The sequence below is a fragment of the Tauraco erythrolophus genome, chromosome 3, assembly GCF_009769465.1.
Source record: "Tauraco erythrolophus isolate bTauEry1 chromosome 3, bTauEry1.pri, whole genome shotgun sequence".
Classification (NCBI taxonomy): Eukaryota; Metazoa; Chordata; class Aves; order Musophagiformes; family Musophagidae; genus Tauraco; species Tauraco erythrolophus.
The window spans coordinates 105,136,770-105,158,072 of NC_141467.1; the positions used below are offsets into that span (position 1 = coordinate 105,136,770).

Sequence of the window (21,303 nt, forward strand, 5' to 3'; positions counted from 1 at the left end):
CGGGACCTCCGACAGTTGTGGAGTTGAAACAAAATCTTGGTCAGTTAAAAATGTCAACATTTTGTGAGCAGGGAACGGATTACTTAATTGACCTGAAAATCCACATAGTGCTGTTTGTAATTCTGATGAATGTCGTAAATCCCATTCAAGCCAGACAGATGCGACCGGTAATACTATTATTTCGGGATCTTTCCCTGCTATCTCTAATAGCCGTGTCCGTCCTTTCATTATCAGAAGGGCAAGCAATTCCATTCTTGTTGTAACGGGTTTGTGTGGTTGCATGGGTAGGAAAACCCATTCCAAAATTGATAAAGGATCTCTTTTTGATTTGTCCCATTGCATAAAAAGAGCAAATAGATACTTTCTATTTTGATTAGAATTGACAACCATTAATGTCATCGGTTCATCTTTGACGAACCTCAATCCACATGGAGAAGTTAATTTTGCTGCAATTGTTTGTAAAGCTATTTTCTGGGATGGTCCAATTTCTCTAGGTTCATTTGCATGGTTGCTTGTCCCCAATAACTGAATTAGAGGACTTAGGTCATCATTTGTGATTCCACAAATATTGCACACCCACTGAATATCACCGACCAACCCTTGTACATCTGACAATGTTTTAATGTTTGTTTTCAGCTCGACCTTTTGTGGCTTTATTTGGGATTCTGTGATAATCCATCCCAGATAATGCCACGGTGTCTTTTCTTGAATTTTCTCTGGAGCAATTTTTAGTCCCTTTCCTTCCAGCTGTGTAATAAGTTCAGGTATAAGCGTTTTTGCATCAAGTTCTTCCCCAGCAATCAATATATCATCCATATAGTGATATGTTAAGTACTGTGGGTATTTTTTCCGAATCGGATCTAAGGTCCATGCAACGAACATCTGACATATTGTAAGAGAATTTTTCATGCCTTGCAGCAACACAATCCAACGATATCTTTCACCGGCTCAACTCTATTTACAGAAGGTACCGTAAACGCAAAACGTTCCACATCATCTGGATGTAATAGTATTGTGAAAAAACAATCTTTTAAGTCAATTACTAACAACTTCCACTTTTCTGGAATCATTGATGGGGACGGTAAACCTGGTTGTAAGGTTCCCATGTCCTCCATTATTGCATTAACTGCTCGTAGATCGTGCAACAATCTCCGCTTTCCACTCTTTTTTGGTATTGTGAAAATTGGAGTGTTCCAAGGACTTATTGACGGCGCAATATGGCCTGCACACAACTCTTGGTATACTAATTCTTGTACTTTGAGCAGCTTTTCTTGGGAGAGCGGCCACTGATCCAGCCACACTGGGTGGTTCGTTTTCCAATGTATTTTGAGGATAGGCTGCTCCCCAGTGGCCGCAGCTGAAAAGGCCGGGTCACGATTTGTGCTTTTATTTGGCTCAACAAGTCTCTACCAACCAACGTGATTGATGTGTTCATGACATATGGCTTAGCAGATACTTGCGCCCCGTCTGGAAAAATAAATGAAATTACGTTTTTGCTAATTCTGGTGGATTGAGTTCCCCCAATAGCAAATACTCCTAATTGTGAATTGAGGGTTGGCCAATTGGCTGGCCAGTTGTGTGCAGCTATGATTGTGACATCAGTGCCTCAATCAATTAACATTTTTCTGGTTATTTTAACACTGTCTGGCCCTAACATTGTTACCATCGTTTCGGGTTTTGTCCTTTTCAAACCCAAAGCAAAGTACACCTCTGGTTGTCCAGTGGAGCCAAATCCTCTTTCTCCTCATTCAACATCATCGAATGAAGGCACGCAGCTACGGAAAGGCAGTAATTGAGCAATTTTAATGCCCTTTGGAATAAAAACAGGTGGAGTTAACGTGTATACCATGATCTTAATAAGGCTGATAACCCCTCACCTAATGGTCCCTTCGTGTTTGTGTCTATTATTACTACTTTGTCAGATACGAGCATTGAATCTACTGTGGTTTCTACATCCACTCCGGCACTTCCTGTGGTGGCGGCACGGAGGGAACAAATTCCTGACTTTGCTTCTGCTTTAGATTCAGACTCGATACTGGTGTTGCTCCCTGATTTACCACCATCGCGCGCGCGGCTGGCGCTCTCGGTTTTCGGTTTCTCAGTTTCCGGCACTCGTAGGTATTATGATTATCTTTTTTGCAATTTTTGCACCATTTCTTGCTACCATGTTGCTGCCGTTGTTGTGGCTGTTTACATTGGTTTCTGTAATGGCCTGATTTCCCACAATTAAAGCATTTCTTTTGCTTGGCTCCTCCCCTTTTTTTCTCTAATAGAGGACGAACAGCACCATATACCGCAGCAGCAACTAAAGACGCAAGGCCGGTGGTGCGTTCCATAACTTCTAACATATCTGCCACTTGGGCATCTCTAGGTAACGTGCTCAAGACCCTTTTTGCTTTATCATTGGCGTTCTCAAAGGCAAGCATTTTAAAGACGAGTTCCTTCATTGTCTCGTCCAAATCAGGATGACTTCGAACAGCCTGATGTAAACGATCAATAAAGGAAGGAAAACTTTCCTGGGGGCCTTGTTTAATATTTGCAAAGGAATATGCTTTTCCCGGGTCTCTGATGGAAATCATTGCTTGGTAAGCTAATTGTTGTGACAACTGCAATACTTCTCCGGGAAACCCTTGCTGTAAGGCCATATTTGCAAAAGGACCTTGGCCCATCAGCATTTGTGCTTGAACACCATACAGAGGGTCTCCCTGCTGCCGAGGTCGTGCAGCTTCACGGTCACATAGTTGCTGCCAGGCTCTGGAAAACAAAAGCTGCTGAGAAGGGGACAAAAGAATATTAGCAACTTGTTGAGAATCATATGGCAACAGCACATCTGCCGTGAAGATAAACTGCAGCAGTTGTTGAGTATAACTGGATTGAAGCCCATACTGCGACACCGCAGAACGCGCTTTTCGTAAAATTTTCCAGTCAAAAGGCTCCCACTTTCTCTGTCCCCCATGGTCTGTGGCAATGGGAAAGGCAGGCGGTAGAAAATTCCCCTCGATTAAGGCTTCACGAAGAACTCCCTTCCATCTTTGGCTTCCCTCCTGTCCGCCCGGCGGTGCCAAGGGCGGTGGTGGGGCAGTTGGCGCAGGTGGGTGCGATGTGGGCACAGGCGTGGCGCGGGCTGCGGCGCCGGCAGAACACTCTGGATTTCTCTTGTCGGCACCTGCCGTATTCAGTCGCGACAGTTCGTCCAAGACTTGCCGCAAGAATTCTTGAAATCGTTCCGTTTCCTGCTGTTCCCCCGATGAAACCGGCGGGGGAGAAGGCTCGTCGCCTGGGCGGGGCGGTGTGAGGGCAGGGGAGAGGCGGGACTCAGGACAACATGGCGGCCCGCCCGCTTCCCCGCCCCTTTGTAGTTTTTCCGCCTTCTCCTCCGAGCCCGCTCGGGAGAGGCGGGACTCAGGACAACATGGCGGCCCGCCCGCTTTCCCGCCCCTTTGTAGTTCTCCCGCCTTCTCCTCCGAGCCCGCTCGGGACAGGCGGGACTCAGGACAACATGGCGGCCCGCCAGCTACCCCGCCCCTTTGTAGTTCTTCCGCCTTCTCCTCCGAGCCCGCTGGCTCCGCACACGTGCCGCCGCCATTTTGGCGCAGCGCGCAGCCGCCATTTTGGCGCAGTTCCCCTTTCAGGGGTGTGGTCTCCACAGAGTTCCCTTTCTCCCCCGAACTCGCGGTTCCCGCGTTGTTAGCGGGGGGTGCAGGCTCAGAAATCCGCGTAGAAAAGACAGAGGAGGCGTTCATAGTTGTTGGCGAGGCATCAGCAGAAGAGGGGGTGAAGGCGGCAAAAGCAGCAGCGGCGACATTCCGTTCGGCTTTCATGCTGCGCAGCGTTTCCTTAATTGACTTCCACAGGGTGGCATATTTATTCGCCTCCGTCGCGCCCGCTCCCCCCGAGCTGATGTCATCCCACAGCTCTCTGCCGATGGCTTCCCACGTAGCGAGCTCAAAAACGACTCCGGCGGAGGGGATTAACTCCTTGCTCCATGTCCACAGTAACAGCCCTTTAAGAGCAGAGGGCTCATACTCAAGCTTTCTCGCAGAGAGTATGTGTTGGAGCCGATTTAGGACAGCTTCCTGCTGCTCATCCAACTCCATCTGTCTCCCCGACCGCTCACCTCTTCTAGATTCCGTCGTCGTCCTTGGACAAGGTGCACCTTTTCCCGTTCAGCGACTGGGCGGGTCACTGCTCATTTCGGCCGGCTTTCCATCCTCTTCCTCGCCAAGTCTCGCCACTTTGCCGTGAGGAATTCCGAGGGTCCCTGTTGGGGCGCCAGTTGCGGGAGATGGGTGAGGACACCGACACCATCGACGTGATCAGACAAGCGAACCTTTATTTCCTTCCACCCAGCGTGATTTATAGCTTTCTGAATGAGTCTTGGCAATCTGTGATTGGTTACGATACAAGCAATAACCCACCCCTTGGTGTGATTGGTTGTATCGCCGAGTATATCCGCGTAACGTCGTTCCTGATTCTTCCCAGAAGGAAGCAACGTCGTCATGGTGACCGCTTCCTGTTCTGCATCCGAGGGTTGTTTATGCTTTCTGCAGCTCTGCCACATCCCAGCACGTGTTCTCAGGAAAGGCTGGATTGTTCATATGTCCATCGATTCTTAGGAATCCTTCCACAAGGACACCCCTGGGTTCAGCTTCTCCGGCTCATCCTAACGCTGGATCCATCTCCTCTGCACGCAGAGAGCGACCTGGCCCTTCTCCTGGCCCCGCAGCGCCGGATGGAGGAGGTGATGGAGAAGCTGGTCAACCAGAACCTGGAGCTGATGCTGGTGGCTGTGGAGGGTGCACGGAGCCGACTGGAGAACCACCTGCAGCACCTCCACGCTGTCCTCGACCCAGCTGGTGAGCAGGAGATGGGTGCTGGAGGGCAGACGGGTGCTGGTGGGTGCCAACGCCGGGCTCTTGCTCTCTGTTTCACTGGTCAGAAGCCAAGTGTCATCTCCACTTGCATCCTGCATGGCTCCTACTTCATGCTTCTGGTCATGCTACTGGTGCCCAGGTGTGATAGTTTGATGGGGGGGGGGGGGTGTTCTGATGGCAGGAGAGGGGATTTGCTCCCTGTGCCACCAGATCGGAGTCCCATCCCTCCCGGGGGGTTGAGCCAAATCGGCGCCTCTGCGAATGGCCCTATTTAAGTTGGGACAAAGGGGCAGGAGGGGCTTTTTGCTTTTGCCCAGGAGGGAGGAGAGGGCAGGAGGGCGCTGCCCTCACTGCCTGGCCCCCCAGCCAGGCGGCTGCCCGGGCCGAGCCGGTGCCATGTGCTCAAGATGGCAGCGACGGAGCCGTTTGGGGAACTCGGGGAGCGACCCGCTCCCGGGGTGCCCGCCGGGCCGAGTTCACCCGGGGAGGACTGAGATCTGAGAGAAACGGCCACACCGACACCAGGTCAGTGAAGACGGAGCGGGTGGAGGTATGCTGGAGCTGAGTTTCCCCTGCAACCGGTGGTGAGACGGCAGGTGGCCCCCTGCAACCATGACGGTCCTCGGGGGAGCAGAGACCCACTTGCGGCCAGTGGAAACGCCCACGTCGGGGAAAGAGATGCCTGAGCGCAGGAGAGGTCGTGGAGCAGGGGATGCACGACCAGGTACTGTTAATAATGGGGCATGGGATGCACGATGAGGTCATGAGGCATCCAGAGTCCGTGGGACAACCCACGCTGAAGCGAGTGGCCACAACTCCCTAAGAATCCAAGACTGTGGTGAAGCCCGAACTGGAGCGATCCGATGGGGAAGGATTGCATCCTGCGAGTAGGACTCAGCCTGAGAGAAGTTTGTGGATTTTTCTCGTGAGTAGGGGATCCACCGAAGCAAGGGAAAAATGGTGTAAGGACTCCTCCTCCTTTAAGAAAGGAGCAGCAGGAACAACATGGATGAACTGACCTGCACTCCCCCATTCCCTGTCCCCCTGCGCCGCCGGGGGGGAGGTAGAGCCAGGAACGAAAGGAAAAAAGGGGGTGGGGAGGTGTTGGTTTAAGATCTGGCCTTGTTTTGTCTTTCTCCTCTCAACTAACCAGTTTTGTTTCCTTTTGTCCTTGTTTAAGCAACTGTTAATAAACTGTTTTAAGAAAAAACCCGAGTCGTGTTTTGCCCGGGACCGTGGTCGGTGGCTGCTCCCTCTCTGTTCTTGTCTTGACCCTCAGTCCTTTTATTATAAAACCACGACACCAGGCTGCTCCGTGCCATCCTCCTCCTCCTCTTCCTCGCCTGCGAGCTCCTCGGCATCCCGGCACTCTCGACTCTCTTGGCCCTTGCTGTGGCAGGTGGGGACACGTGTGGGGGGACCTGGTTGAGGACACACCACCCTGGGGGTGCTATGGGCGTGGACTGGGGGTGCTCTGCCCCCTTCCCACCCTCTCGCTTCGCTGCAGGGCAGTGGCTGGTGGCCGCCGCCTGCTGCAGTGCTGGGAGAACCTGGCTGGTGCTTCCTCGGGATGAACCCCGTCATCAGCTCACCTCCACCCCAGACAGGTAGGGTAAGTTTGGGCATGGCACCCTTGGGAGCTCCTAGGACCCAACCTGGGCACCCATCCTGGAGGTCACCTCTTGCTGCTATCTGGCAGAGGTCCCCAGGGCGGGCTGCTGGTCCCTGGGAGGGAGCAGGACACGTTTTGATGGCTCGCCTGCAGCTTTTGTGCACCTCATCGCAGCTCCTTGCCCTATTTCTGCCTGGAGGAAGGTGTGGGGAGGCTGGAGAGGGGCCTGCCATCATGATGGGATTGAGGAAGGAGCCACCAAGGTGCTGGAGCTCTGGGTTTCCTTCTTCCTGTGTAGGGAGCACAAAAATGGAGCTGTTCCAGGAGGAGCTGGACAGGATGGAGATGAGCTGTGTTACCCCAGTGTCCCCAAGCTACGCTGGGGTATGTGTCAGCACCCCAAGGTGTCCCCATCCAACCCCTGGGGACAGCAGCACTGGGAACATGTCCCCACCTATGCCATGTTCCTGCAGAGCCCACGTGCTTGGAGCAGCCCCCAGTGGTGGCAGAGAACCTCCCCAGCTTCGCAGGGCAGGTGTGACCCACCCCTGGTGGCTGGAGGACAAAGCTGAGCTCATGTGGGGTAAGCCTGAGCGTGGGGGCAGGTGCTGGGTGGGATGTCCCCAGGTTGGGCCAGACCCTGCTCCTGAGGGCCACCTGGGTACCCTTGAAGGTCAGGTCCTCTAGGGTGGGGAGTCCTCATCATGACTGCACTCGTGGGTGCTGGACACCCTGTTGGGAGAACGGCCAGGGCTGAGCATGACGCCCAAGGAGGAAGACTTTTGGGTGGAGGGGGTGTCCTCCAAGGATGGATGACCAAGGCACCTATCCTGCAGGACCCACGTGTCCCCAGAGGACAAGGGTCATCTCCTGCAAGTCAGGAGGGTCACCGGGACAGAGGGTGCCCTGCCAAACCTCTTCTTCCCCAACCAGGTGATGCCAGAGCCAGCTCTGGGTGCCAGGAAGCATTGAGAGCCCAAACCCTACAACCCAAGCCAGTCTCTGGCCAGTGACACGAGTGCCAACTGCAGGGGACGTTCCTTCTCCAGGGACATGTTGGGGCTGGTGTCACCTCAGGGCACAGCCAGTGATCCGACAGTGTGGGGGACAGCCCTGCTGGAGACTTCTTGGGGTGCTGGTGCTGACGGGGCTCTCTTCTATAGGTTCTTGCTGTCTCCACGGTCTCCATGCCAGGGGCTCACCAGGGCCAGGCAGTGGTGCCAGAAGAAAACCATCCCCAGGCAGGACTTCTGCCACGTCCACACCACCAGTCAAGCCTCACACAGTGGCTTAGCCATGGACTCAACCCCCCATGTCTGACCCTCTACCTCCTCCCAGAGGGACTTTACACCCTTTTTTGGCTCTTCCAGATCGTGATGGAGAACATACGGTGGCGCTTGGGACCTTAGGGGTTCCATCCACACGGGTATAGGACTGTGCTGTGGGGCAGACGTTCCTCACCCCACCATTTTTATACTGTTTGCACATATTTGAATAAATGCCATATTTACAGTTGGAGCCTTCCCTGGTCTGGTCTGGGGTGGGGTGGCTTTGCTGGGGGCTTCGGGACCATCCCCATGTGGCAAAAGCAACAGCAAACACTTGGCCGCCCTTCCTGCACCAGAGGAATAACCCCGATCACTCTCCCTTTATTACAGCCTAATTACAAGTAATTAGCAGTGTAGCCCGTTACAGCTCAGAAGAAGCCACCAGCCTCCTGCGGTGGTGGCTCCGGTTGATGGCTCCCACCTTGTCTGGGGTGCCTCAACCTTCCTCCCCCCTGCCCTGGGTGTCCCGCACCGCTCCCAGCAGCGGGCAGGAATGCGGGGGCTGCTCACTGAGCTCTCTGGCCCTCTTTAACTTTGGAAATGTCACTGTGACCCTCCACCAGCCCTGTCCTCTGCCCCAGCAAAGGACAACCCTGAGATGAAGAAGATGATGCCGGTTCCAGTGCCGCGTTGGCCCGTCACTTCCTGGCGTTGACGTAGTTGGCGCTGAACCAGGTGCAGGTCTCCTTCACGGCTGGGGAGGGAGAAGATGGGATGGGTTTGGGGATTGGGAACATAGTTTGTTCATAGAATCATCGAATGGTTTGGGCCTTTTGAAGACCATCAAGTTCCAACCCCCGTGCCATGAGCAGAGACATCTTCAATTAGATCAGGTTGCTCAAAGCCCCATCCAACCTGACCTTGAACGATGATCCAGGGATGGGGCACCTACCACCTCTCCGGGCAAACTGGTCCAGTGCTTCGTCACTCTTATCGTAAAAAAATGTCTTGTATCTAGTCTGAATCTCCTCTCTTTCAGTTTAAAACCATTATCCCTTGTCCTATCACAACAGGCCCTACTAAAAACTCTGTCCTCATCCTTCTTAGAAGCCCCCTTGAAGTAGTGACAGGATGGACCACCCTCAATGCCACCAAGACTGATTGCAGTGGGTAGGACTGTGTTCTGTGGTGTCCTCCCATCTCACCTTGCTTGAAGGGTGTGAACTGGAAACCGGGCAGGTAACGCCGTAGCTTGGCATTGCTGGCCGTCTTCTTGAACTGCCCATCCGCCTTGGTGGTGTCGAACTGGGACGGGAAGGATTAAGGGAAACCAAAGGGGAAAACCAGGTCTTGCTCTCCCCCACCATGTCCTGGCTGGGGCAGTGGGAGGGACGCTCTGGACCACGGCATCTTCCCCTGGAGCCCTATGGCTGCTGGTGGCATAGCGGGGTGCCCCCGATGCTGCAGCAGCCCCATGAGCAAGGAGGGGGGGGAACGACTTGCAGTGAAGGATACAACAAGCTCTCCCCTGAAGTCCATGGCCTCCACGATCGCCTCTGCGGCCTCCCTGATGGAGACTTCATCTTCTTCTCCCACTGTGGAGAAGGGCGTGATTGTGGCCCTTCCACCATCCTCTTGGAAAGGGGCTGGAGGAGGGGTTACAGGGGGGGCAGCCAGGGCTTACCTGACAAAATGATGGGCTCCACCTCATCGTATTCCCGCAGGACCCAAATGAAGAGCCGGGCCAGGTCCTGCGGAGGGGCAGACGGCTCTTGGGGGGTGGCTGCTGCCCCCCAGCCCTCCCATCGCAAGGGGACCCAACCCTAAGGATGGCCAATGCTGCCCAGGACAACCCAGGTGGGCTCAGACCCTGCTGGGTTCCAGGCACCGACCCCACCAGCCCCATACGCTGCCCTCCCTGAGCCAGGGGAGGCGAGTGCTCCCCAAGGCCACCCATACCAGGGAGTAGATGAACTGTCTCCTGGGCTTGCCCGTGCCCCAGACGGTCAGAGGGGAGCCAGTCTCTGTAGAAGGAAGGAGAGCATGTCCATGAGCATCGGAGCTACCTCCACTCACTCCAGCTACCCTGCAGAGCAGCTCATGGAGCAGATGGGGAAGAGGGAAATAAAGCAACCCAACCCTCGCAAAAAAAAGCCGTAAGAAGTCCTGCCACACTCACGTTTGGCCAGGTAGACCTTGTGGATGAGCCCCGGCAAGACGTGGCCATCCTCAATGTTGAAGTTGTCGTGGGGCCCGAAGACGTTGGTGGGGATGACAGCGGTGAAGCGGCAGCCGTGCTGCTCAAAGTAGCCCCTGGGTGAGAGCAAGACGGGGTGGTGCAGGTGGGTTGTCCACCAGCTGCAGTCACCCCTCTCCAGCACAGAGCTGTCCCCAGAAGACCTCAGCCAGCAGCATCTCCATCTGCTGAGCCCAGGTATCTTCCCCAGCTCCATTTAATTCCTGGGAACCCCAAGGGATTCCCCTTGCCCTGATAACCAGAGGGTGCTCACGGCCTGCAAGAGCTCTCCTGTGTCCCCCCACACACCTATTCTGGATGTCAATCATCCTCTTGGCGTAGGAGTAGCCAAAGTTGGAGGTATGAGGCGGCCCATTGTGAATCTGGGGACAAGAAAGTAGAGTTAAGTGGGACTTGGACACCCCGGGCTGTGCACGGGAACGGAGATGCTCACCATGGTCTCGTCAATGGGGTACGTCGTCTTATCTGGGAAGATGCAGGTGGAGAGGCAGGAGACCACCTTCTGCACCCCCGTCTCATACGCCGAGTGCAGGACGTTGTCGTTGATATGGACGTTTCTCCTCTAGGGATGGACATATTTGTCACATCTGTGGGGTGGGGAGCCCCAAAACCCTGCACCCTATAACTCATTAGTAGCTCCAGAAACCAGAGGAGCTCTGGTTTGGCCCCAGGAGCAGAGCAAGCCATGTCCCCGTGTCCCAGCTCGGGGAGGGAGGTGCGTGCAGCATCCTCAGGGACCCTGACACCACCCATTTGCCGGGTGCTCACCCAAAAATCCAGGTTGTAGCGGATGTTTTTGAAGAGACCTCCAACCATGGCAGCCAGGTGGATGACGTGGGTGGGCTTGTGCTGCTCAAACAAGGCTTTGGTCTCCGCCGCGTTCCTGGGACAGGAAATTTTGGGGTTCAGCGGTGCCGAAAGAGCAGACCAGGGGGGTTTCCAACCGAAAACCCGCGCGGTCAACTCACGTCAAGTCGGCGTCTCTGGAGGACACGAAGATCCACTCCTCATCCGGTTGCCCCTCTCCATCAGCCACCACCTTCTCGATGGCTCTTCCCACCAAGCCGGTGCCACCCGTCACCAGGATGCGCTTGGGCACCGGCCCCACCGCCTCGGTCATGGCCAAAACCCTGCGGGGAGCCAGGGGCTAAGCCAGGGTCACCTCGAGGTGCACCCCGCTGCGGACTGCTGAGCTCACCCCCACCCCTGGCATGGGTGCCCATGAGCATCAGCCACGTGCCAGGTCAGCGGGATTAGTTTTTGGGAGGGGCTTTTACCCGCTTCTGCTGGCGAAAACAAAAAGGAAAGCAGAAGCGGCGTGTTTGGCGATGAGACAGCTGGGGCAGCAGAAACTCGTCAGCTGGAGTTGTTAATTAATGAAACTGGCCAGTGGCCCACGGGCTCCTCATGCGCACGTGGCACCTGGGCCGGTGCCAGATCCTGCCACGCAGCACCACACGGCGCTACGTGGCCTCCGGAAAGGGAGGCTCACCCCGCACCCCCCCGTGCCTTCTCCCGAGTCCCAGGTCTGCACCCCAAATCTCCCCGTGTGCCAGGTCTGCACCACGGATCTCCTCCTGCACCCCGAGGGCCAGGTCTGCACCCCACACCTCCCCTGCGCCCTGAGTCTCAAGTCTGCAGCCAGGTCTGCACCCCGAGTTCCAATTCTGCACCCAGCTCTGCACCCAATGCCTTCCCTGCACCCCAAATCTCAGGCTGGCACCCCACACCTCCCCTGCACCCCAAATACCAGGTCTGCATCCCATGCCTCCTCTGCACCCAGAGTCCCAGGTCTGCACCCCAAATGCCAGGTCTGCATCCCATGCTTCCCCTGCACCCCAAATCCCAGGTCTGCATCCCAAGTCTCCTCTGCACCCAGAGTTTCAGGTCTGCACCCCAAATCCCAGGTCTGCATCCCATGCCTCCTCTGCACCCAGAGTTCCAGGTCTGCACCCCATGCCTGCCCTGCACCCTAAATCCCAGCTCTGCACCACACAACTCCCCTGCCCCCCAAATCCCAGGTCTGCACCCCAGACCCCTCCCATGCACCCCAAATCCAAGCTCTGCACCCCAAACCCCTCCCCCGCACCCCAACTCCAAGCTCTGCACCCTAGACCCCTCCCCCGCACCCCAACTCCCAGCTCTGCAGCCCAGACCCCCTGCACCCCGAGTCCCCGCTCCGCACCCCACTCCTCCCCGCACCCCCCCCCACTCCCGCAGCACCGGCCCCATCCCACCCCGCAGCCTCCCACCGCGGGGCCCCCCGAGCCCTCACCCCGCGCTGGGCTCTCCCCGTCCGTGCTCCTCCCCTTCCGCTGGGGACCCCCCCACTTCTACACCGCCCTGAGCGCCCCCGCAGCGGGGGGGGCCGGGGTGCTGCCCCCGCAAACGCTCCCTGATGAGGCTGGGGGGGTCCCGTCTCACCCCGCCACGGGGGTCGGCTGCGCTCGGCTCGGCTCGGCAGGGCCCTCGGCTCCGTGGGGCGGGGCTCGGCTCGGCTCCGCCCTCGGCTCCGCGAAGCTCGGCTCCTCTCGGCTCGGCGGACTTCGGCTCAGCTCGGCTCAGCTCGGCTCCTCTAGGCTCGGCTCCGCCGTCGGTTCGGCTCGGCTCCTCTCGGCTCGGCGGACTTCGGCTCAGCTCGGCTCCTCTCGGCTCGGCTCCGCCGTCGGTTCGGCTCGGCTCCTCTCGGCTCGGCGGACTTCGGCTCGGCTCGGCTCCGCCGTCGGCTCGGCTCGGCTCCTCTCGGCTCGGCGGACTTCGGCTCAGCTCGGCTCCTCTCGACTCCTCTCGGCTCGGCTCCGCCGTCGGTTCGGCTTGGCTCCTCTCGGCTCGGCGGACTTCGGCTTAGCTCGGCTCCTCTCGACTCCTCTCGGCTCGGCTCCTCTCGGCTCGGCGGACTTCGGCTCAGCTCGGCTCGGCTCGGCGGAGCTCGGCTCGGCTCGGCCGGGCTCTGCCCCGCTTCCTCCCTCCGTCACCGGGCGCCGCCGCTCGGCTCCCTGGGAAATGGAGTCCGCGCCCGGAGCGACCGGTGCCGGGAGCCGCCGCAGCACCGGGAGCTGCCGCAGCACCGGGAGCTGCCGCAGCACCGGGGGGCACCCTGGCACCGCTGCCAGTCCCCGCGGGGTGCCGGTGCGAGCCCAGGCACGTGCACACCCGCACCGGGCGGGCAGCGGTGCAGAAGGGGTGCAGCGGGTGCGCGTTCCCTCCCCTCCTCCCTCCCGCGAGGGGCTCTTCCAGAGGGATTTCCGTGAGAAAAGGCTCCATCGGCTTTAATGCACTGCAGCTGGGACTAAAGCCGAGCAGGGCGTCCTGGTGGGCGGGGAGGGGGACGTCCCCTCCAGCTGGCTTTTCCTGTGGGATTTTTGGGGGGAGTGCAGGCAGCGCCTTGCGCTGCTCCAAATTAACACGGTGAAGGATGGGTTTAAGGACACCCAGCCAGGAATTCTCACTTTTCCTCCAAAAGACGTAAAGTCCCCAAGTCGAGGAGTAGTAGGACATCGCGGCTTTTCACTCCTTTCTCCTGGGTCAGACATGGAAGAGAAACGTGCCCTTTTCCTTTGGTGGGAAAAAGCTGAATCCTTGGGGATCCCCTTCCTGACGGGGGTCGTTTTTTTCCTCCTGCACATCGAAAAATGTCACCTTGTGCTCGTGTGACCAGCTGTGTCCTGCAGAAGCATCCGGCCTCTCTCCCAGCTGGGTAAGTCCCAGCATGTTCCCAGCCCTTCCAGGGCTTTCCCAATTCCAAAGTCCCGCTCCCATGAGCAGCTCCAGCCCTGGTGCTATTTTCCCTCCAATCATGCAGGATGCCCTGGCTGATCTCATGTGTGGAGCCAAGGATGAAGCACTGAAGCTCCTTCTCCATGCCAGCTAATCCCTTGTCTGCCCTGCAAACAGCATCACCTCCTTCATCCTCCATGAGACACCGAGGTTTGGCAAGGAGAAACCTCGTGTTGATGTTTCCTGCACATCCCGCTCTACCTGCGCTGGCTCAAGGCAGGGGGATGAATCACAACCCCCCCCCATCCAGCTGCATCCACGCTTCCAGCTCGTCACATGGAAAAATTATAGAAGAGTTTGGGTTGAAAGGGACCTTTAAAGATCTTCTGGTCTGACCCCCCTGCCGTGGGCAGGGACGTCTTTCACTAGATCAGGTTCCTCAAAGCCCCGTCCAACCTCAACTTGAAGACTTCCAACGATGGAAGACTTCCAACGATCTTTGAGGTCCCTTCCAACCCTAACCATTCTGTGGGGCATCCATGAGATGAGCTAGGGAAATGCAAAAGGCGAAGGAAGATATTCCAGGTGCCGGTGGGAGGATAAGAGCTTCCTGCTGCATCCAGAGGTAATCCCTGTTTGGGTGGAGGAATTGCGAGGAGGTGGCGCAGCTGGAGCTGCTGCGGCAGCAGCTGAATAACTGCAGTGCTGGGGTTAAATATGGTAATTCTGCAGCTAATTAGCAAAGCGATGTCAGGGCATGAGGGAAGATCACAGGGCAGAGGCGTAAACGTGCAGTGACCACACGGAGCTGGAGCAGGACTCTCTCGTTTAATGAACTATCACCCAGGCTTTTGACATTCCCTAGCAAGATCTTGTGAGTTAAGGATGAAAGCTTGGAGGACACTCATTAAGTCAACCGGGCAGGTCTCCCGCGTGACATGAACCACAGGACCTTGCAGCAGACAGGATGAAGCTTTGGTAGGTCCGTCAGATCCCATTGCCGTCGGAGAACCGCTGCTTCATCTCTATGTTGTTTCCATAACGAAGCTTCCTTGTGGGTGACCTCTTTCTCTCAAACTGGTCTGGTTTCGGCTCCAGCCCCACTCCCTGCTCTGCCCTCTTTGTTTCTCTTGGGAAAGCGAGGCAGACGGATACAAGCTGCCTGGATGCAGCCCATCCCAGCGTGGAAGCCGGCTTGTGATGACTCTACATGGCTGCAGCCAAGCTCCAGGAGCCCAGGTGAGACACACCAGCTCTAAGCATCGCTCTCCTACTTGAATTTCAGTTTCGTGGCTCTTTTTTGCACTCTGAGGTAGACAGCATGCCGGCAACGAGCCCCTTCCCAGGGGTTACACACAGCCTGTGACTCCCTCTGCCCGTGATTCCGTCCGGACGAAGTGCATTTTGTCCCAAGCAGCCCAGCTCCCACCAGTTTCCATAAGGGTTGGTGGTTGCTCCCACCAACATGAAGCCTCTCGGCAATGGGAGAGTTGTCCAAAAGTATGGGACAGTCTTGCAGAGCCACGGAGCAGGGAGGCAGGGATGCCAACAGGAGCGATGGCCACGGCTTTTTGTAGACCCTCTTCCTAACGGGTGGTTTCTCATCTGATAGGGACAGATTTTTCAGTAGGGTCTGTAGCGATGGGACAAGGGGTGATGGTTTTAAAGAGGGGAGATTCGGACTAGATCTAAGGAAGACAGATGGTGAAACACTGGACCAGGTTGCCCAGAGGGGCTGTAGATGCCCCATCCCTGGAAACATTCAAAGTCAGGTTGGACGAGGCTCTGAGCAACCTGATTTAGTTGAAGATGTCCCTGTTCATTGCAGGGGGGGTTGGACTAGGTGAGCTTTAAAGGTCTCTTCCAACCCAAACCATTCGATGATCATATGGAATATGAACCAGGAGCAGTTCCAATGGAAAATTTCTGACTTAGGTTGGGACAAGAACAAACTAGACCCCTTGCAGACTCCAGGTTCATGGAACTGGGAGGACTTGCTGGACAATAACATCCTTGCCGCCACCCTGCTGAGTCCAATCCTCCTGAAGGAGGAAGACCAGGGAAAAGGCCGTGCATGGCCACAAGCCGTGACTGCTCCGTGATGGTGTTTGGGGCTGCTCAGAGAGCGAGGTCCTGGCTCGGTAGGTGAGAGTCCCACCGAGAGTCAGACAATGGGAGAGGTGCCACCCATTTCACCTGCAGCTCGGGAGGGTGCCCTCCAGCATGTTCCTCCTGCTCCATGCCTGCCTTGGGGTCTCCTAAGGATGAGGTGCACAGAGCTGGGCAGGGAGCAATCTAAGAGACCTGGCCTCTGTCTTCCCCAGGGTGGATGGGACAGAGGCATGTGCTTGCCCATCCATCCTCTGGGCAGAGAGCCTCCTCCCAGCACTCCTTTGAACCCGTCTGAGCTGACTGTGCCCAAACCGAGCAGCTCTGGAGCAAGTTTGGGCTGAGACACGCTCTGAAGCATGAGGCAGCCATCCCACTGGGCCTGGCTGCTCGGGCACGTCGCAGGGCTGCAGGGAGGCGAGATCCTGCACCCGTTGCAGTTCAAGGGTTGATGTCAAGCTGGCTGAACTCCAAGGTGAACAACTACTGCAGGTAGTTTGTCTTCTACTGCTTAGACACTTTAAGAAGAGCCGAAACATCTAAATCACTGGATAAAAAGGCCAAACAGATCGTAACCCATCCCCTCTCTCCCTGCCCAGCTCGGAGGGAGGTGGTGTTTGGGTTTGATATTAGGGAACGGCTTTTTTCCTTGGCAAAAGCTTCGTCTTTGAAACGAGGCTGACTAATGTGAACAAAGCTCTCGGGAGCTGGGGCAATCCAGCTGGTCTGGAGATGTTCTCTTAATTTGCGTTTGATGAATATTTGAGTGCTGCCAGTAGCCCTGGAGACTGTGATCTCCTGTCTTGGCCCAGAGTTCACCTGCTTTGCAGGAGCTTTTTATTTTTCACTTAGAGACAGGGAAAAGCAAAAACAACGAAGGAGAAGAAAGAGCGAGCAGCATTGGTGATAAGCAGTTTGGGGGAACCAAAGATCTTTGGTGCCCAAAGATCTGGGTTTGAGTGCCCGTGTTGGGAGGCACAGAGGTGGGAGGGTGGCATAAGGGAACATGCCCACCCAACAAACTTCAGAGCCACGCAGCCCTGCAGGAGCCCAATCTTCACAGCAGAGCAGGGTCACAGGCTCATTCCTGCACCTGGTCCTCCGTGCCCCATGCTGTGCCTCAGGGACCCCACAGCGAGGAGGATGGTGACCTCACAGCAGAGGGGTGGTGGCCTTGGCTCCCCTGCACAGGTGGTCCAGGGACCCTGCAGCAAGGAGGATGGTAGTCCAGAGACCTCCCTGCATGGGTCACTGTGGGATCCTGCAGTGAAGAGGGGATGGTGGCCTGGGGATCCCTCTCCAAGGGATCAGTTGAAGATCCCATAGCAAGGTGAGACCATGACCTGGGGCCTGCCATGTAGGTGGAACGGGGAACATGCAGCCAGGCAGGTGGTGCAATAAGGACCCACATTTGGGTCAGCTGAGGACCCCACAGCAAGGGGCGTGGTGACCTGGGCACCCAGCACAGGTTGCCCAGGGTCCTGGCAGCAAGCGGGGACAGGTAACCAAGAGCCTGTGTGGGTGGCCCTGGGACCTCACCATGAGGGAAGATGGTGCGAAGGAGATTGCCAGACAGTTGGGCTGGAGACCACAGCAAGGGAGGGAGCAGTGATGGAGGACCCCACATGGCTGTTCCTGTCACCCTACAGCACGGAAAAGAAGTGCAGAGTCTGTTGATGTATTTATTGATTGTGGAAAACGATGGGCTTATGTCGCATTCTGGAAGCCCCCAGGCACTGGTGTTAGTGGTGGCATATTTCATAGGAGAGGTCTTGTTGCCCTTTTCTACGCACTCTGGTGGCTTGTGGAGCCTTGGTTTTTCTAGGGTCAACTTGGAAGAGATTTGGGAGAAGAAAGGTAGTGCAGATGTCTCAGGTTGGGATGCAGGAGAACTTTATTGAGGTAAAAAAAAAGAGTGAAAAGGCAGGAGCACCAAGTGGAAGGGAGCATGTCTGAGGTGCAGAGAAGGACATGGGAGAAGAGGAGGAGGTATATGGGCCATATTTCCAGGCAGCTCACAACGAAGCTGGTGAAGGATCTAATGAAAAAGAATTATGAAGAGCGTTGATGGTACTGGGGGTATTTAGTTTTCAGAAGAAGGTGGCTGAGGGAAGACCTTATCACTCTCTACAGCTCCCTGAAAGGAGCCAGTAATGAGGTGGGTGTCAGTGTCTTCTCCCTAGTGACAAATGAAAGGACAAGAGGAAACAGCCTCAAGTGGAACCAGGGGAGGTTGAGATTGGATATTAGGTAAAATTTAATTGCCAAAAGGGTTATGAAGCACTGGAAGAGGCTGCCAGGGAAGTGGTTGAGTCACCATCCCCGGAGGTATTTAAAAGATGCATAGAGCTGGTGCCTGGGGACATGGTTTAGTGTTGGACTTGGTGGTGTTGGGTTAACGGTTGGACTTGATGATGTTAAGGGTCTTTTCCAACCTCAATGACTCTATGATTGTACATGGGGCAGCCTGCAAGGGCAGGTGAGTTTCTGGAGAGCCCATGAGAATTGTGAGAGGCAGAGGGGGAGAAGGCAGGGGAGGCTGATGAGCCAGGGCCTTTGGGGTCCTTAGTCGTGGTGAGCGCCGAGGGGTGAGGCCAGTTCTCTGCACAGTGTCTGATGGGCAGAAAGAGGATTTGGAGATTGTGGAGGGCATTGGATGTGAGGATGGTGCACGGGGCTGCGTAGAGGTGGTGGAGTCTCTGTCCCTGGAGACAGTGAAAACCCAACTGACCATGTTCTCAGACAACCTGCTCTAGCTGGCCCTGCTTGGTCAGGGATGCTTGAAGCATGTGCTCTCCAGAGTTGCTGCCAAATAAATGATTCTGTGATTGTGTTTGGCGGGAGGGCCAGAGAGTCATGGTGGGGAAGAGAGTTATCCAAGCGTGTTCTGGCATGGAGAGACCTCATCAGAGACGTGTGCAGGTGAGCGTTGTCAAAGCCTTTGAGCCAGTGATGGTCTTGTGTCACGTTCTGGATGACCTCCATGTGCTGGTCTGTGTTTGTGGTGGTAGTGATGGTGACATATTTCCTAGGAGAGATCTGGTGGCCCTTTTCCACCCACCCTGACAGCCTGTTAAGCCATGGCTTAGCACTGGGTGAGGTTGGAAGAGGCTTGGGAGAAGAAATGAAGAGGAGGCGTCTCATGCTGGGATGCAGGAGGACTTTATTGAGAAGAAAAAGATGCAAAGAAAGAAGTGGGAGAAGAGGAGGAGGAACATGGGTCATGTTTCCGGACACCCTGGACAGGCACTTTTCCTGCTTGCTTGGTGCCTTGAGAGGAGGGTCTCTGGACTGCAAGGCCATGTGCCAGGAACGGGCTGGAGGTGTGTATGCTCTATCTCTGCCATGGTTTGCAGGGTGTGGGTGGTTACTGTAGGAGAGATGGTGATGTCCCTTAGCAGGGGTAGCAGCCCCATCTGCCGCCGTAGCAGCCCAGGCCTCCTAAGCCGTAGCCATAGCCATAGCCGAAGCCCCCAGAGGACACGGGCACTCCCTGGGCACTGAGGACGTTGCCCACGGCAGCGGATGAGGAGGATCCGACGGCGGTGCTCTGGGGGAAGGAGCTGAGGATGGGTCCTGGCAGGGTGACCACCACGGTGGAAGGCTGGATGACGACGCGGGAGTCCTCGCACTGCCTGACACAGGGCTCGTTGCAGCTGTTAGCCAGCGGGGTGGGTCCGCAGGGGCGGCAGATATCGTTGCAGGCCATGGCCGTGGTGTGGAGGGGCCCTGGAAGAGAGGGTGCTGAGGAAGAGAGGACATGGGGATGCCAGGGACAGTGTTTGAGGAGTACAAGGGAGTGAGAAGATCTAGTGTGGTGCTGTGGGGATCATGGTGGTGGGGAGGCATCAGGGGTGCTGAGGGTGAGGGCAGAGCGTGGTAGAAGAGACAGGGAAGGTGGGAATGGAGAAGAAGGGGAAGGGGGTTCAGGCTCACCTTGCTGACGGTGGAGGAGAAGGCGTCAGGAGAAGTGTGTGAGGGACAGAGGTGCTGGGTGGCTTTTATGCTGCTCCCCCAGGGGCGGGACAGCCTTTGCACATTTTGAGCACGCAGCTGTTTCATGCCACAGCTCTGTGAGTAATGAGGTGGGGTGTGTTTCCCTCACCACAATTCTGCAATTCCATGTCCTCCTCTTGAGGACGTGTCCACTTCTCCCTGGCGGCAGCTTTTAAGTGCAAATATTAGAGGGCAAAGGTTTGGTGTTGATGGTGCATGTCGGGGTGGGTAGAAGACGCGACCAAAGCGTAGGAGAGGTGGGGTGCTGTGGGTGCGATCATCCCGTGGCGCTCGTGTGGTGTGGTTTGCGGGTGCGTTGTGAAGAGGAGACCCCATTTCCTTGCAGCCCTGGAAGTCTGGTCTGGGCTTTGGAGGTGTGCAAGGTGCCAGTCTGCCTGTTCCATCACGTTCACTCTCTCCCTGCCTTGCTCCCAGCTCCCTAAGCCTGTCTGTAGGCCTGGTCATTCCCACTGGGTGTGCTCTGTGGGTGGCCTGGTGCCCCTCTTGCTCGTAAGGTTGTAGCTGGGTGTATTGGTTTTGCGTGGTGAGGTTCTCATAGTCAAAGAACTCTCATTACTCTGCGGGGTGACTTCTCTGAGAAGATGCCAAAAGTTTCCTTCATGTCCAATAGAGCTTCACGACAGAGCTGCCTCTGACCAAAACTGATCCAGTCAGCGACAGTAGTAGCACCTTGTGGCATTTCAGAAGGGAAAAAACCTGCTGTGCGACAGCAGCCGGGAGAGAGGAGTGAGAATATGTGAGAGAAACGACTCTACAGAACTGAAGGTCAGTGAAGGAGGACAAGGAGTTGGTGCTCCAGGCACCGGCACAGAGATTTCCCTGCACTCTGGGGTAAAGACCATGGTGAGGCAACTGTCTCCCTGCAGCTCATGGAGGTCCATGGTGGAGCAGGTGGTTGTGCTCTAAGGAGGCTATGATCAAATGGAGCATTCGTGCTGGAGCAGGCTCCTTGTAGGACCTGCGGCCCCGTGGAGAGGAGCCTGCACTGGAGCAGGTCTCTTGGCAGGGCCGGTGACCTCATGAGGGAACCATGCTGGAGAAGTCCATTCCTGAAGGACTGCACCCTGTGGAAAGGACCCATGCTGGAGCAGTTTGTGAAGAACTGCAGCCTGTGGGAAGGACCCACAATGCAGACGTTCATGAAGGACAGTCCCTCGTGTGTGAGACCCCATGGTGAAGGAGGGGAAGAGTGTGAGGAGGTAGGAGTGGGAGAGACAACACATAATGAACTGACCACAACCACCAGTCCCCATCCGCTTGTGGGGAGGAGGTAGAGAATTCAGGAATGATGTTGAGCCTGGAAGAAGGGAGGAGCATGGGGAAGGTGTGTTAAGAGTTGTTCTTATTTTTCATTGTCCCACTCTCACTTTTGATTTGGAACAAAATAGATTAATTTCTCTTATTTAAGTCTGTTTTGCCCGTGATGGTAACTGGTGAGATATCTCCCTG

General features: G+C 56.1%; 1 protein-coding gene and 1 pseudogene across 1 annotated transcript; both read right to left on the bottom strand.

The window, feature by feature from the left end:
- Positions 1 to 8,098: 8,098 nt before the first annotated feature.
- LOC104378716 (GDP-L-fucose synthase) lies at positions 8,099 to 12,317 on the bottom strand. The gene is made up of 11 exons (XM_086609612.1): positions 12,287 to 12,317; positions 10,980 to 11,141; positions 10,780 to 10,894; positions 10,445 to 10,573; positions 10,300 to 10,373; positions 9,934 to 10,067; positions 9,714 to 9,778; positions 9,439 to 9,505; positions 9,270 to 9,349; positions 8,960 to 9,059; positions 8,099 to 8,508 (listed from the first exon to the last, which is right to left on the bottom strand). The coding sequence occupies exons 2-11, from the start codon at positions 11,129 to 11,131 to the stop codon at positions 8,453 to 8,455; spliced, it is 972 nt and encodes a 323-aa protein (XP_086465738.1). The 5' UTR covers positions 11,132 to 11,141; positions 12,287 to 12,317; the 3' UTR covers positions 8,099 to 8,452.
- A 6,914-nt stretch (positions 12,318 to 19,231) lies between these two features.
- On the bottom strand, positions 19,232 to 19,546 carry LOC147529084 (feather keratin pseudogene; annotated as a pseudogene).
- Between the last annotated feature and the right edge of the window lie 1,757 nt (positions 19,547 to 21,303).